Below are 15,769 nucleotides of genomic sequence, written 5' to 3'. Positions count from 1 at the left end.
GGCTGACGCTCACGGAGATGGCCGATTCCGAGCGCACCGTGTTTCTCGACGCCCCGCTGTCTTCCGCTGGCCTTTTTGGTTCCTCTCTCTCCGAGTTCGTGGAGAGATTTACCGAAGCCCAGAAAGCGTCTCAAGCCTTCAAGCACTTCCTACCGAAGCGCTCCGGCTCTGCAGCGGGTCGTGATAAACAGACCCCGCGGAGCTCTCAGCCTCAGCCCCCGCCTCCGGCCGCCTCTTCACAGCAGCGACAGCAGCGCAGCTCGAGGCCCCGCTCTCGCTCAAGCGCCCGACGCCCCACTATGCGCGGGCCGCGGCCGAGGATTGTGGTGAAACCGGAAGCCCCGAAGAAGTCCTAGCACGCCTAGGAAAGCGCAGGTGTGTGAGTCCCGTTGCGGCCGGCCTCTCACCCAAGCGCTCCGCTGTTTCAGTCCCAAGATTTGCGGCTGTTCCAGCGTTTTCTGCAAGGCGCAAGCCCGCACAGTTGCCCGCTTGCCTGCACACAAAAGCCGTTTTCACGGCTACTCAGATATATCCCGAAAAGAGTGTATTTTCTGGTGTCCCGGCCACGGCCTATGGTGCTATAAATGTAGTGTCGATGCCCACTCCTCAGTGCCCATCCCTACACACAAGCACAGCCCTACACTTAGGGCTCGTGCACATAAAATCGACTCAGGTCGATTGCGCTTCCAACATAGTAAAAGTGCCCACTTCCCAGTGCCCACGAACACTATGTCTGGCAGATCGCAGGCTCTCTGTAAAAACGAGACCTGTGAGCGCGCGCTCTGCTCAGGCAGACAGCGCGCCCAAAGCAGTGAATGTGCCCGCTTCCCGCCCACATTCACTCGCACACACGAGTCCCACGGGACTAGCTCAGTCCTCCCTCACTCAGTTAAAGGGACACTTCACCCATTTGCATTAAGCTTTGTATTGTTAGAAACCCAGTCATATATTATAATAAACGTGGATTTTTCATTAATTTTTCCCTGAGATGGGAGAAATAAGGATTTAAGTGTTTTACTTCCTGCTTATTATGACGTAAAAATCATCATTTTGCGTCATAATAAGCAGGAAGTCACATTTCATTGAAAAGTGTAGAGACTACAAACACTAGCTCCTCATTATTCCAGGGGGCGGGACCCGCTCACGCTACAGGCCTATTACAGATCAGTGGGTGGGACTTCACTTTCTGAAACTAAAAGCAATATCCTCCATCTTGTTTGGAAGCTAAGCTAACAGGCGCTGTGAAGCCAGCTGTGAAGATATGACAATAGCGGAGGGTAACGTTACTCAATATGATGTAGAAGAAGAGGATCTCGGAAGTCTGATGCTTGAATCAGGTGTTTGTGGCTACCTTTACAAGCCGCATTATAGCGAAGAGCAGCCGAGGCAGAAGACCTGCCTGCCGCGGACGAGGAGCCCGGACTGGCTCGAGTTAGGGCGGACTGGTGGCGCCGGTGATCTCACTATGCAACTACGAACACAGAGATAGAGTCCGTCTGCTGCAAAGAATTTAAACGATGCCAATTTCTCCTGGACGAAATCTCTGAATCAGACGAGGACACGGACGTTTGTGTTGTGAACCATCCTAGTTTCGCACCGCATCTGACTGAACATCCCGGTAACGTTACCATGCAATAATTCACCACTTCGAAAGAAATACAAATGAGGAGTAATTCACTAATGAGTTCGCCAACTAACTAACGTTAGATATTTTGTGTGAAATGAATTTCAAGCTCCGGTGGTAGCTAGCCTTATAGACGGATGAGTGATTCATATGCTGTTTTGGATTAGTGGGAGTGGCTTGCGCAGCTGTGCAATGTGGTGCATTGTGGGAGTTGTTGTCTTTCATACAAATGCGTCCTGAAGTTACTTTCTTTCTTTCCTCGGTCAAGAAGGCACCAAATTCAAAATTTATTTTACATTTCGACTACATATATGACCCACTTTCAATAAAGATCAATGTTCCCATGGGTGAAATGCTCCTTTAAGCGCTGTAGTAAGGTCGAGGACGAGCGTTCCGCCCGCTGTATTAAGCGCGCTCCCCGCCTCAAATGCCACAGGCATAACGCCTATGTTTTTGAGCCCCGAGGCGCCTCTGTCGAACTCAGGGGCGGACTGGCCATCGGGAGCACCGGGACATTTCCCGGTGGCCTGACGGTCGTTCTGGCCTGCCGGCTGCCGCTGTGCAGACGATCAGCCTGGCATGTGATAGACTGGTGTGCAACTACGAATTAATTGACGGATCTCTCAATCGACGAATCAGGCAATGGCGGAGTGAAAATGACACTCCCACCCAACGTCAGCGACGCACTGCCTACAGGGTATATTTGAAATCGTTCAAAAAATGGAGCGTAAACGCAAAGGAGGAGCAGAGAGGGAGCGTATAAAAAAGAAAAAAGCCCTGGCCACAGACGCAGCAAGCTGCTGCAAAATCCCAGCCATGTTCGCCAGTAAGGGAACAGGTCGGTAAAGATTACATTTACATTATATTTATAATAATTTGGCAGACGAACGCTTTCATCCAAATCACTTAGATAATCACAATAGATAAAATTAAACCAACAAACGAGCAACAATATGTAAGTGCTGCTGTGCTGTGTCAAGTCTCGTTTCGTCTACATGTAGCATATTTTTTATATAATAAATAAAAATGAATAAAAAGTAGACAGAATAGTGTTAGTGCAGGGCTCGACATTAAGGCTTGTCTGCTTGTCCGGGACAAGTGGATTTTTTTGTAGGACAAGTGGAATAGAAAATTAGTTGTCCCACTGGACAAGTTAAATTTCAAACAAAATAAAATGCCATGTTACTTCACGTTATGTGCCACTCATTACGTCTATAATTTTACATATTTAATTTTACCGTTTTGAGACGTCGCATAACTGCCAGATTCAAACTGTGCTTTCGCGCGTTGGCTGGCGCTGAGCCAGAGTCGGACGCATATACAGCGCTGTCATATATCACAACTAAGCAGTGTTTTCAACCTCATAATGTTTATTTTAGGTTTCAGATATTTAAATACACATAAGCACGAGAAAAACAATACATTTGGAGTTTGTAAAATACACACTGATGTCTGTGGAAGCAGCAATAACAATCTTTTCAAATATAATATTGCGTGACGCGTCGCCATGGAAACATTAAAGGGAACGTTCGCCTTGAAAAAACTCACTCTGGGGGTGGGGGTGTCAGTTAGAATATTTTAAACTTACGCGTGAAAGGGTTAAAGTCAAGAAAAGATCAAAAATAAATATTTGTGTGTGCTGTAAAGTGGTTAGAAAAAAAAATCGGAATCGGCAGGTCAAACTCAATGAAAAACCGGAATCAGCCTAGAAAATTGTAATCGGTGCATCTCTATGTCTACAAATTTTTTTATATATCGTTAGCCTCATAGCATAATTGCCTAAGTCATATTTCAATGTCTTTGGAAAACAAGAAGAAACAAAAAATGACTTAGGCAATTATGCTATAACCTGTTACATTAATAGGGTTAGCCTACAAGTTTATCAGTCCAGTAGATTACATGAATAGGGTGGTGGTGACTGCAGCAGCAGAGGTGGCCTGGCAGTGGAATCAAATTCCCGGCCTGAATTATTGTCCCAGTCCGCCACTGGCTGAACTATTTGGACGACTGGCTGATCCTAGCTCAATCACGATCACAGCTCGTGGAGCACAGAACCATTTTACTCGATCACCTCGAGAATCTTGGTATCACGGTCAATTGGACGAAGAGTTCACTGAACCCCAGTCAAACGATTTCGTTTCTGGGTACCGTTCTGGACTCACAGTCTATGACAGCGCGGCTGTCGCCACAGCGCGTGCTGCACATTCAGCGCGCGGCGAGATCATTCCGCTGCGGCGCGACCACCCCGCTCAGGAAGTTTCAAAGGATGCTAGGTCTCATGGCCTCAGCATCATCAGTTCTCCAGCTGGGCTTGCTCCGCATGGGCCCGCTGCAGTTCTGGTTGAAAGCGCGAGTACCGCGCGGAGCGTGGGTGTCCGGTCGATTACGCCTCAAGATCAATCAGAGCTGTGTAACAGCCCTGATACCTTGGCTGGCGAACGACTGGTACCGATCAGGTGTAAGCCTGGGGACTTCCTCGGGAGTGAGGATGGTGTCGACAGACGCATCCACCTCGGGATGGGGAGCGCTGCTCGAGGGCAGACCGTTCTTCGGCCTATGGTCGGAACGAGAAAAGCTCCAACACATCAACTGCCTAGAAATGCTGGCAGTGCACAACGCGTTGACGCGTTTTTGTCCCCATATCAAGGACCAACACGTCATAGTCCGTTCGGACAACATGGCGGTGGTGTCCTACATAAATCGCCAGGGCGGTCTGAAATCCACATCCCTGTACAGGCTGGCGAAACGCCTCCTAATTTGGGCTCAGCACAACTTACGCTCGCTGAGAGCAGTGCACGTGCCTGGGCTTCAGAATGTGGGCCCAGACAGACTGTCCAGGAACAACATTCCCCCGGGGGAATGGTCTCTACACCCACAAACAGTCCGGCTGTTGTGGGAGAGATTCGGCAGAGCGGAGGTGGACCTATTCGCGTCCCACGAAAACGCTCATTGCCCCGCGTTCTTTTCAAAGAGCGACAGCGCGCTGTCCCGGATGTGGCCGCGCTGCCCGCTATACGCTTTTCCCCCCCGTCTCCCTCCTGCCACAGGTGTTAGAGCGGGTCAGGGAAACAAAATGTCCAGTGCTGCTTGTAGCACCGTTCTGGAAGAACCAAGCATGGTTCCCAGTCCTGATGCAGTTAGCAGACATCGCTCCATGGCCAGTGCCGTTGAGGAGAGATCTCCTCTCGCAGGCCGGGGGCTCGATTTGGCACCCACACCCGGAGCTATGGTCCCTTCATGTGTGGGCGCTCAACGGATATCCGTTGGTCTCTCAGAGGGAGTGATGAATACCATCACTCAGGCTAGAGCACCGTCGACTCGGCGGCTTTATGCCTCAAAGTGGTCGGTTTTCTCCAGCTGGTGTACAGCTCGGAGCCTATCACCCCTCGATTGTGAGGTAACGGAGGTTCTCTCCTTCCTACAGGAGCTGTTGGATAAGGGTAGATCCCCTTCCACGCTCAAAGTGTATGTGGCGGCTATTTCAGCGTTCTCAGGATCAACGCTGGGTCAGTCACTAGGAAGGAACGATTTAGTCATCCGCTTCCTCAGGGGAGCTAGGAGGCTGAATCCACCTAGACCTCCTTCAGTCCCTATGTGGGACCTTTCTACGGTTTTGGCGGCCATGAAAGGTGCCCCTTTCGAGCCTATCCAGTCTATTAGCCTCAAACATTTGTCTTTCAAAACAGTGTTTTTGATGGCTCTCGCTTCAGTGAAGCGCATAGGTGATCTGCACGCGCTCTCCGTGAGCCCAGCGTGCTTAGAGTTTGGTCCTAATGACTCTAAAGTCATACTCAAACCTAAGCATGGCTATGTGCCAAAATCCCTCAACACACCGTTTCGGGTTCAGGTTATTTCTCTGTCTGCCCTGCCGGGATCAAGTGAGGAAGGGGACTCGAGTTTTCTTTGCCCTATTAGGGCTTTAAGAGCTTATGTGTCCCGCTCTGCTGCCTTTAGACAGACAGAGCAGCTCTTTGTCTCGTTCAGTGGACGTTCCAAGGGAATGGCTGTTTCGAAACAGAGTCTGTCCAGATGGATAGTTGACGCCATAGCGCTGGCTTATACTGTCAAGGGCATCCAGTGCCCGTTGGGAGTTAGAGCGCACTCCACAAGAGGCGTTGGCTCCTCGTGGGCTTGGTCTAGCGGGATTTCCTTACAGGATATATGTACGGCGGCAGGCTGGGCCTCACCATCTACATTTATCAGTTTTTACAACCTAGAGGTTCCCGCCTTGCAGGCTAAGCTTCTGTCGGTGTAATCGATTCAGCTGTCTAATTAGTTCACTGAAATCGCGGGCGCAAACGCGCTACCGACTATCTTTGGGCAGAATTGTGTAAGACCCACATTTCCCACATTAGTTCAAGCTCCCTACCCTGTCTATGTGATGTCATATTCGCGTCTGCGGACGCGGCCATATAAGGACAGAGGGAATCCCCTCTTGTCTTTAGACTCTCTCTGTGAGGTCATATATGAGTCTACGGACACTACAATATAGGGAATTAAGGTTTCCCCTCCCTTATTCCCTGACTCTGTGTGAGTCTATCTGGTGATTATGCACTGTACACCTGGATTAGCTTCCAGTGATCGGTGTTCTGTATCCCAGCACGCACTGCGTTTTACAAGGGGTTCCCGTAGCGTTTTTACAAAAAACGCAGTACGAGAGGACTCTCGGAAGAGAACGTACTCGGTTACTAACGTAACCTCGGTTCTCTCTAGAAGAGGGAACGAGTACTGCGTTCTCTGCCGTGCGTACGGTTCGCTCTGGTTCGCTTCGGCGATCAAAATCAAGTGAATCAGGCTTTTCGAGCTCCTTTTATAGGGACTAGCCACACCCGTCTCGGCGGGAAATGGCGAGGAGGGCGCGAAGTGCCCTCATTGGCCTGACGTCACTTCAGGTCTCGCTCGATAGGCTTATGCAGTTACCGCAGAGCAGCCAATGAGTGAGCAAGCCATCTTGCCATAGCTGTGTACTGCTGCAACGCGCTTTACATGTATGAAAATTAAGGATAATTTTTTGCTTCAGTATTTCGTGAAAAGAGACTTTTCCCGTAGCGTTTTTACAAAAAACGCAGTACTCGTTCCCTCTTCTAGAGAGAACCGAGGTTACGTTAGTAACCGAGTACGTTATGCTTCAGTAAAACCTTTTTTTTTTTTTTTTTTTTTTAAGTTGTTTGAATTCACAATCAGTAATCTTAATTTATTTAATTTCAATAAAACCAGTTATTGTAGATGAGATGTTACCACATTTTCTAAGTTGAAATGACAAAAAAATAAAAAAATAATAATTCAGTGTACATTACCAATTGCAGTCGTCGCCGGTGAGACAGTTGAAAAGGCCAAGTACAGTCTTAGGACATCTAAAAAAATAATTATGAATACAAATTATTCAACATGTTAAAGAGGACACAATGAAATATCAATCAAATATACATATATAAATATAAGCTTGTACTTAAAGTGACAGATCACCCAAAGATGAAATTTCTTTCATCATGACAATTCTTTCACAGAAAACATATTTTCCACATAATGAAACTCTTATGCCTTTTCTGTTCAAACAAAAAAGCACAATTGCAGCACTACAGTATATATATATATATATTAGTGGTGGGCCGTTATCGGCGTTAACGCGCTGCGTTAACGCGAGACTCTTATCGCGCGATAAAAAAAATATCGCCGTTAATCTATTCTCCAAGTTGGGTTGGGAGCGTTGGGAGCTGGCTCAAGCTACACAAGCTACGATGACGCAATATACCCGCGGCCGCGAGGAACACCCGGCTGCAACGCATCATATTCGTCGTCATCTTAAGTAAACACGGCTGAAAGTGAAAGCTGGTGTAAAAGATCGGTGCAACATCCATTATTTGGACTTGGTTTGTATTTAAGCCGTCCGACGTAGACTGTGTGGTGTAACAGTTCGGTAAGTTAACACACGACTAATCCGTTCTACCACCTCAAATTCAAAACGAAACATATCACTGAATACCAGCGCGCGCGTATTATTCCCAATATATCTTAGTGAGTGGTGTAGCACATAATCTCTTTTTATTAAAAGCGACCGATTTTAAGAATCGTTGTTGTGTTTCTTTTTAACTGAAAAGACATCAGTTAGACAATATTCTAATTTTAAATTTGGGGTTTCATAAGCTCCAAGCCATAATAAACATTAGACCTACTTAAGTCTCTGCAGCTAGTGTACTTAAATTTTATTTATCTGCAAAATTATGTTGTATACTTAGTTTTGCACAATATATGTTCTCAAAACTACATACACCCTTTCAAAAAAAAAAAAAAAAAAAAAAAAAAAAAATTAGCAGTTGTTTAGCAGGGTCTGTGTAACCTGTTCTGAAATGGTTTTATTATAATATCGTTATCGCAAGAGGCTGCAATGTATATCACAATATGGATTTTAGGCCATATCGCCCATCCCTAATTGATAGCCTATAGTAGGGCTGGGAGATATATCGCACGATATTGTTATGCGCATCTCATCAGTAAAGCCGGTTCCCTTGATTAGTAGTAAATCGCCATCACCTGCTTTCAGATGAAGCGGCATTTACTACACAGCAAAAACTCCAGTGTTAAATTAACACTCAAGAGTGTTAAAGTTAACGAGATAATTAAGTGATTAATTTAGTGATGCTTGAGCATTATTGAAGACACCTGATGTTAACAAGCAGAATCACTGAAGGAGAAAATCACAAATTGTAAGCCACCGTTTTGGAGATCAGTGTTTGCTTTAGTTGGGCTCTTGACCTTTATACATTCACTTCAAATTTTGTTTGTGTGCTGTTATTGATTTATAACAGTCAAATGAACAAACAAAAGTGTGATCTGATAGTGTTGGTTATGTTTTGAAATAATCATGCTGTGATCTGTAAAATGAAACTTATTGAGATAGTTTGGTTTACCTTGTTAGCAGCAGCTTTGTGAGTCTACAGCATATGATTTTCAGTATATTCTTTTAACCCATAATATTTAATAAACATTGTTCTTATTAAAATTCTTTCAAAAATTTTTTTTAGAAACACAGACATCAATAATCAGTCTGTGAATCTCAACAATGGTGACAATAATAAAGCATGTTGCAGTGGCTGCCACCAATCACAACTCATTCATGGCTCCCATCATGCATTGCGGTATGAATAAATTATGATCTGAATTGCCTATGTAATTTACTTTTCGTAATTGAATATTCTGCTCGTCACCATTTTTGAGATGCATATACTGAATTTTGATGTCTGTGTGCGCCTAAAAGAAAGATTTTTTTATTTTTTTTAAACAACTTTTAAGAAATCCTTTATATTACATCTAAAATTCTGGATATTTATGCAGAAAAACAGTTATTCTGTGGTCAACAACATAAATTTAAGTCAGAAATAAGCAAATAAGGAGTTCAGTAATCAAGCGCAAATGATGATTGTCCATATATAACCAACACCATCAGATCACTTTATTCTTTGTTCATCTGGCAGTTATAATTCAGATACAGCAGACAAACACAATTTTAAGTACACATAAAAGGTTCAAGAGCCCAACTAAAGCAACTACCCATCACAATAATGGTAACTTACAATTTGTGATTTTCTCCTTCAGTGATTCTGCTTGTTAACATCAGGTGTCTTCAATAATGCTCAATCATCACTAAATTAATCACTTAATTATCTCATTAACTTAAACACTCTTGAGTGTGGACTCATACACTCCCAGGAGTGTTAATTTAACACTGGAGTTTTTGCTGTGAAAGAGCCGTAGTTAACTGACAAGCTGAGCCATATCGCATTAATTATCGCTGGCGATACGTCCGCGATATTAATGCGATATGGCTCAGCTTGTCAGTTAATTACGGTTCTTTGTAGTAAATGCCGCTCCATCTGAAAGCAGGTGTTGGCGATTTACTACTAATCAAGGAACCGGCTTTACTGACGAGATGCACATAACAATCTCACGATATATATCGCACAGCCCTAGCCTATAGTAGTTGATATATATGTATATATACACACAGTATGATGTGTGTGTCATATCCCAAATTTTCTGAAGTCAAACAGCAGCTTTATGTGAGGAGCAGAATGAAATGAAAGTGTTTTTTTTTTTTTTTTTGAGTGTCTTCTCTACACAGATCAATCAATCACATCCCAGTCAACACACTATGTGACCACAATGTGAGTTCACAGTAAGCTAAAAGTGTAACTGCACAGTACCCCAGCTTAAAAATGTTATTGGACATGGACTCCAACATCGCTCAGACGTCAAATTTTGGTTGAAAATTAAAATTGGGTTGACGTGTAAACATCGGATGTCAGGCTCCAACTTCATTAAACAACTCCACAAACAGCATTAACAGCTTGACTTATTACTAACCAGACTTTATTTCCGTCATATGTGTGGAAAAATTCTTATTGAGATTAACAGAGGTTTAGATGTTGATGATTTATTGAAATGAATAGTTTGCTTTGGTGTCACCATTATGGTGATCAGTGTTTGCTTTAGTTGGGCAGTTTGACTCTTGACGTTTTAATGTTAGTTTTTCTCTGGCTGCTGTAACTGTTTGTGATGGATTAAAATGTGATCAGATGATGTCAGCTACTTGATGATGATGACGACAATGATATAAGCATCATGTAATGCACTGGTCAGCTTCTAGTCCATCATGTATGATATTACCTTCATAAAGTTGTTTATAATAATAATGTGTCTACAGCAAGACATTCAACTATGTCTAAATAAGAAAATTTGTAATATAATAATAACAAATAAATCATTTTGAATAAATCATTTTTGAACTAGTGTTTCACTTAGACAGACACACTCAAACCTCAAGAATCAGTGCGTGAATCTCAATAACGGTGACGTGTTTCATGCCGCAATGCATTCTGGGAGCCACTAATGAGTTTCGCATGAAGCACCCAGAATGCATTGCTGCATGAAGCACGTCACCATTATTGAGATTCACGCACTGATTCTTGAGGTTTGTGTTTGTCTTAATAAAGTGGTTTAAAACATAATGTACACAGATTTAGTTTTATATTAAATATCTCAGGTGTTCTGATTAAAATATAGCAAAATCTCATATGTTTGAAATCCTGGATAATTATGATTATTTATAACAAATATTTTTTATTAATTTGTTATTAATTAGTTATTAACCCCCTGAGGTCGGCAATCACGCCGGCGTGGTCTGCTCGTTTTTTTTTATATCAGTGCAAATTACTCTGTTGATTTTGATTTTACATACTTGTATTGTACATCATTCAAAACTGTTAAATGTCTTCTTTTATTTGTGTACACTCATAATAAAAACAAAATGTTGTGTTTTTCGTAAAACAAAGAAAATAAACATGATGCGCGTTCTGCCGTCTCTCTCAATGTGAAACTCATTCTGAAACGCGACAGAAAATGACCTGTAACTCAGCGAATGTTTGTCACACAGACTTGAAACGCATGTCTATACAACGCTTGGAATCTCTATTTTTAAAGTATGTAAATTATATAAAAAACAAATATTCTATTTTTAAGTAATCCATACGAAAGCAGCGGCATGTACAGTTTCTCAAACGCGTCCTCATTAACTATAATGTGACCACACCCACGCGCGCACGAGCGATTGACATGCAAATGATCCACGCGGCAGAACGCAGACCTGTAAACGCCCTCATCACCTCAAAACAAAGAAGCAGAGACTTCGTAACTTACTCTTCTCTGCTTTCATCGGGTTTGGACAACTGTAAGCTGTGCTGTGCTGTGCTGTTTACCTTGAATTTACCTCAGAATAACGCGATTTGAAGATGAGAAGATTTTTAAGGTAAGACATGTTAAACTGGTCGTGCCAGATTAAAATGTATGTTATAAAATGAGTTTGGAGTAAAAACATGAACTAAGCCTAATGTCATATATGTACATGTAGACAGAAACATGAAATGAGAAATGTGAACTAGAATGATAGGCAACCTTTCAGTGCTTGTATAGCCTACGTGTTCAACACGAGGATGTTTTTATATTCTAATAAAACACAGCATGGTAAAAGTAGGCTAATATATATATATATGTGTGTGTGTATTCTGTACATTTTAAAAAGCTATTTTAACCTGAAAAATCTAAAATATATTCCCCAAATTGTGCAGCATAGTTTCTCTTGATATCAGCATGTTCACAGCTGTTTTGTTGTTGTTGTTGTTTTTAGAGGAAAAAGATGCCACTGATAAGTCCTGCTGACTTCAACATTCACATAAGTCTCGATACATGAACATGCTAAAGTGAAAAAACACCATGGAAATGAAAGGTATGTAGCCTACTATGTTTCAGGAATGGCACAAAGGTGTGTGACAGTTCAAGTCTCTGTCTTTAGTTCAGTGTGTTAAATAAAGTTTTTTTTTTTGTCATTCTGTTGTGTTGTAAATACATTAAAAACAATCAAAAAGCCATTCTTTTTTAAATCTCCTCATTCTTTGTGCAAGGTTGCTCAGAATGGCAGGGCCTGATAGCTCCTAATAGGGCCATTAGGGAGTGTCTTTTGTCTTTCTCAGGTGAGAAAAGCTTACATAATAATGAGATGTCCACGCCTCTTGCATAGAGCTTTCTCACACAAAACACGTCGTAAAATTTTTAAATCAATATATTGTCTTCTCTGAATGAGCAGTCAGGATGATTTTCACATAGTTTTGAAGCAAATATTCTGGGCTACGTGATACAATTTTTAAAAGTCTTATGAAGAAATAATCAGTATGGGTTTCATGAGCTTATTTCAGTGACAATTTTTTTTTGTTTTTTCACAAACTACGCATAAATGTCATTATCTCAAAACTACAAACTTTTATATACATGCTGCTGATATATTATTGTAGCAGAGTTTGTGCTGAATACAGTGTAATCAGACTTTAGCCATGAAAATGTCACAAGTAACAGAAATAAGCACAAATGTCAGAGCATGTCAGAACACCTCCAGGCCCAGAAAACAGCTCAGACCTCAGAGGGTTAATGCCAGAGACAAATCCATGTATGGAATCAGACCACTACATTATGTTAATATTTTTATTATCAACAAGTAGCCAATATGCTTGGTCACATTTTTTCTAGCTATAACAAACACTTACTAGCCTGACTACGTCAGACTTCCTACTTCCGCTCAATTTCATTTCGCTTCTGTAGTCAGTCTGAGATAGCAGCTTATCTTTCAGTTTTCCATCGGCCTTCGGACGGCCGGGCCAATCAACGAACAGAGGGCGGGCTGAGAGCCGTGACGTAGACACTGATTTTACCGTGGATGCGTAGATTTACTTCACATAATCTGCAAAAGTCGTTCATAGCCATGTTTACTCCGGTATTTCGCTCGATGGTTTTGTTTTCGCATCATACATGTGTTTACAGTGGAAGTTAGATGCGGCTGCGCATGCGCATAACACACGCCATAACCAAACGTCATGTGATTGGCTTACGGGTAACCAATGATTTTAAACTTCAGACAAGCGCCCCCTAGCAAGAGAGAAAACGCTTCTCTATTATGCCATTCCAGACTCTGTATACGAAGCAAAGTGAAGTAGCAGAGTTTGGTATTACCAGGCTAAACACTTACAGCAGCCAGAGACAAACTAACATCAACTAGTCAAGGCCAAAGAGCCCAACTAAAGCAAACACTGACCACTGTATATGAGTCCACACTCAAGAGTGTAAAGTGTTAAAATATGAGTGTTAAATTAACACTCAAGAGTGTTAAAGTTAATGAGATAATTAAGTGATTAATTGAGTGATGATTGACCATTATTGAAGACACCTGATGTTAACAAGCAGAATCACTGAAGGAGAAAATCTCAAATTGTAAGTTACCATTATGGAGATCAGTGTTTGCTTTAGTTGGGCTCTTGACCCTTATATGTTTATTTTAGATTTTGTTTGATTGCTGTATCTGAGTTATAACTAACAGATGAACAAAGGAAAAAAGTGATCTGATGGTGTTGGTTATATTATGACAATCATCATTTCGTTAGCCTCATAGCATAATTGCCTAAGTCATATTTCAATGTCTGTGGAAAACCAGAAGAAACAAAAAATGACTTAGGCAATTCTGCTATGAGGCTAACGATTTGAACTTGATCACTGAACTCCTTAAGACCCTTATTTCTGACGTAGATTTATGTTGTTGATCACAGAATAACTGTGATTCTGCATAAATATCCAGAATTTTAGATATAATACAAAGGATTTATTAAAAGTTGTTTAGAAAAAAAAAAAAAAAAATCATTCTTTTAGGCACACACAGACATCAAGGTTCAGTCTATGCGTCTCAACAATGGTGACGAGCAGAATATTCAATTAGGAAAAGTAAATTACATAGACAATTTAGATCATAATTTATTCATACCGCAATGCATGATGGGAGCCATTAATGAGTTGTGATTGGTGGCAGCCACTGCAACATGCTTTATTATTGTCACCATTGTTGAGATTCACAGGCTGATTATTGATGTCTGTGTTTCTAAATAAATTCATTTGAAAGTCTTTTGATCAGAACAATGTTTATTAAATATTTTGGATTATATGAAAAATACTGAAAATCATATGTAGAATTTTCGGATCACAACATGATTATGTCAAAACATAACCAACACCATCAGATCACATTGTCTCTTTGTTCATCTGACTGTTATAAATCAATAACAGCAGACAAGCAAAATTTAAAGTAAACATATAAGGGTCAAGAGCCCAACTAAAGCAAACACCCATCACCTTAATGGTAACTTACAATTTGTGATTTTCTCCTTCAGTGATTCTGCTTGTTAACATCTGGTGTCTTCAATAATGCTCAATCATCACTAAATTAATCACTTAATTATCTCATTAACTTTAACACTCTTGAGTGTTAATTTAACACTCTTGCGTGTTAATTTAACACTCATATTTTAACACTTTACACTCTTGAGTGTGGACTCATATACACTCCCAGGAGTGTTAATTTAACACTGGAGTTTTTGCTGTGTGTTTAAAATGATTTTAGAGAGTGTTATCCTACCTTTTAGGAGAACATTCTGGTAACAAAAATAAAATTATCTACAGAAAACATTACAAGAACAAAACATAATGCTCTCAAAACATTCAGTTTTCTTTTTTCCCCCTTTTTTTCTGTTTGATATAATTGTAAATATATCTATTAAAATACTGATATTCTGGTCTATAACTCCTCCCCGAACTCCCCGCTGTCCTGTATCTCGTTCTCTCATTGGCTGTCGGTCATCGCCGATGTAGTTTAAGTCAGAACACATTCATACAGCAGGACTTGAGTCGCCGACAGGTCCGGATAATTATCATGTCAAATACTCACGGGCATTGGTGATTCTCTCAGATCGCGCCTTTGATAATTCACACTGTGTGATTTGCCTATGATTTCTGGCATTTGTCAGCGATCTCGCAAACCGAGTTGATAGCTAGGGCAAGTTTAATCTTTAAGATCAGTCAAATTCACCGAAATGTATCATGTGATTTAAAAGAATTGGTTCAAAAGTATGTTTTGTCATGTTACTGATAACAATATTGATACATCATTTTCATTTCCTTTCTCATGCAATGGTGTATGAAATAATCAAAAATGTCATAAATCATTCAGCCTAATTCATTCCTCTACCTCAGGGGTGCCCAATCCTGATCCTGCCGATCGACTGTCCTACACAGTTCATCTCCAACCCTAATCAAACACACCTGCCTTTAATTTTCAAATGATCCTGAAGACCTTAATTGGTTGCTTCAGGTGTGTACACAGTAAATTCCCCAGTGTTAAATTAACACTGCTCAGAGCACATATGGTCCCACTCTACATGGTGTTAAAGTAACACTGAAGCAGTGTTGAAGTTAATGAGACAATTAAGTGATCAATTGAGTGATGATTGAGCATTATTGAAGACACCTGATGTTAACAAGCAGAATCACTTAAGGAGAAAATCCCAAATTGTAAGTTACCATTATGGTGATGGGTGTTTGCTTTAGTTGGGCTCTTGACCCTTACTGTATATTATTAACTTTAGACTTTGTTTGTCTGCTGTTATTGATTTATAACAGTCAAATGAACAAAGGAGAAGTGTGATCTGATAGTGTTGGTTATGTTTTGACATAATCATGCTGTGATCCGTAAATGAAACTTATTGAGATAGTTTGGTTTAT

General features: G+C 41.4%; 1 protein-coding gene across 3 annotated transcripts in view; it reads right to left on the bottom strand.

Moving 5' to 3' along the window:
- LOC307152307 (uncharacterized protein) overlaps window positions 1-15,769 on the bottom strand; it is a 147,951-nt gene that overhangs the window by 42,226 nt on the left and 89,956 nt on the right. For 2 of the 3 annotated variants that reach the window (XM_079860836.1, XM_079860837.1), the window contains exon 4: window positions 6,922-6,978. The exons of the other annotated variant lie outside the window; for it this stretch is intronic. In XM_079860836.1, coding sequence (XP_079716962.1) covers window positions 6,922-6,978 — 57 coding nt within the window. The remainder of the gene's footprint in view (window positions 1-6,921; window positions 6,979-15,769) is intronic. 3 annotated transcript variants of the gene reach the window in all.

Source organism: Squalius cephalus (assembly GCF_949319135.1).
Source record: "Squalius cephalus genome assembly, chromosome: 2".
NCBI classification, from domain to species: Eukaryota; Metazoa; Chordata; class Actinopteri; order Cypriniformes; family Leuciscidae; genus Squalius; species Squalius cephalus.
The sequence above is the reverse complement of the archived record's forward strand: the minus strand, read 5'-3'. Positions and strand labels throughout refer to the sequence as shown.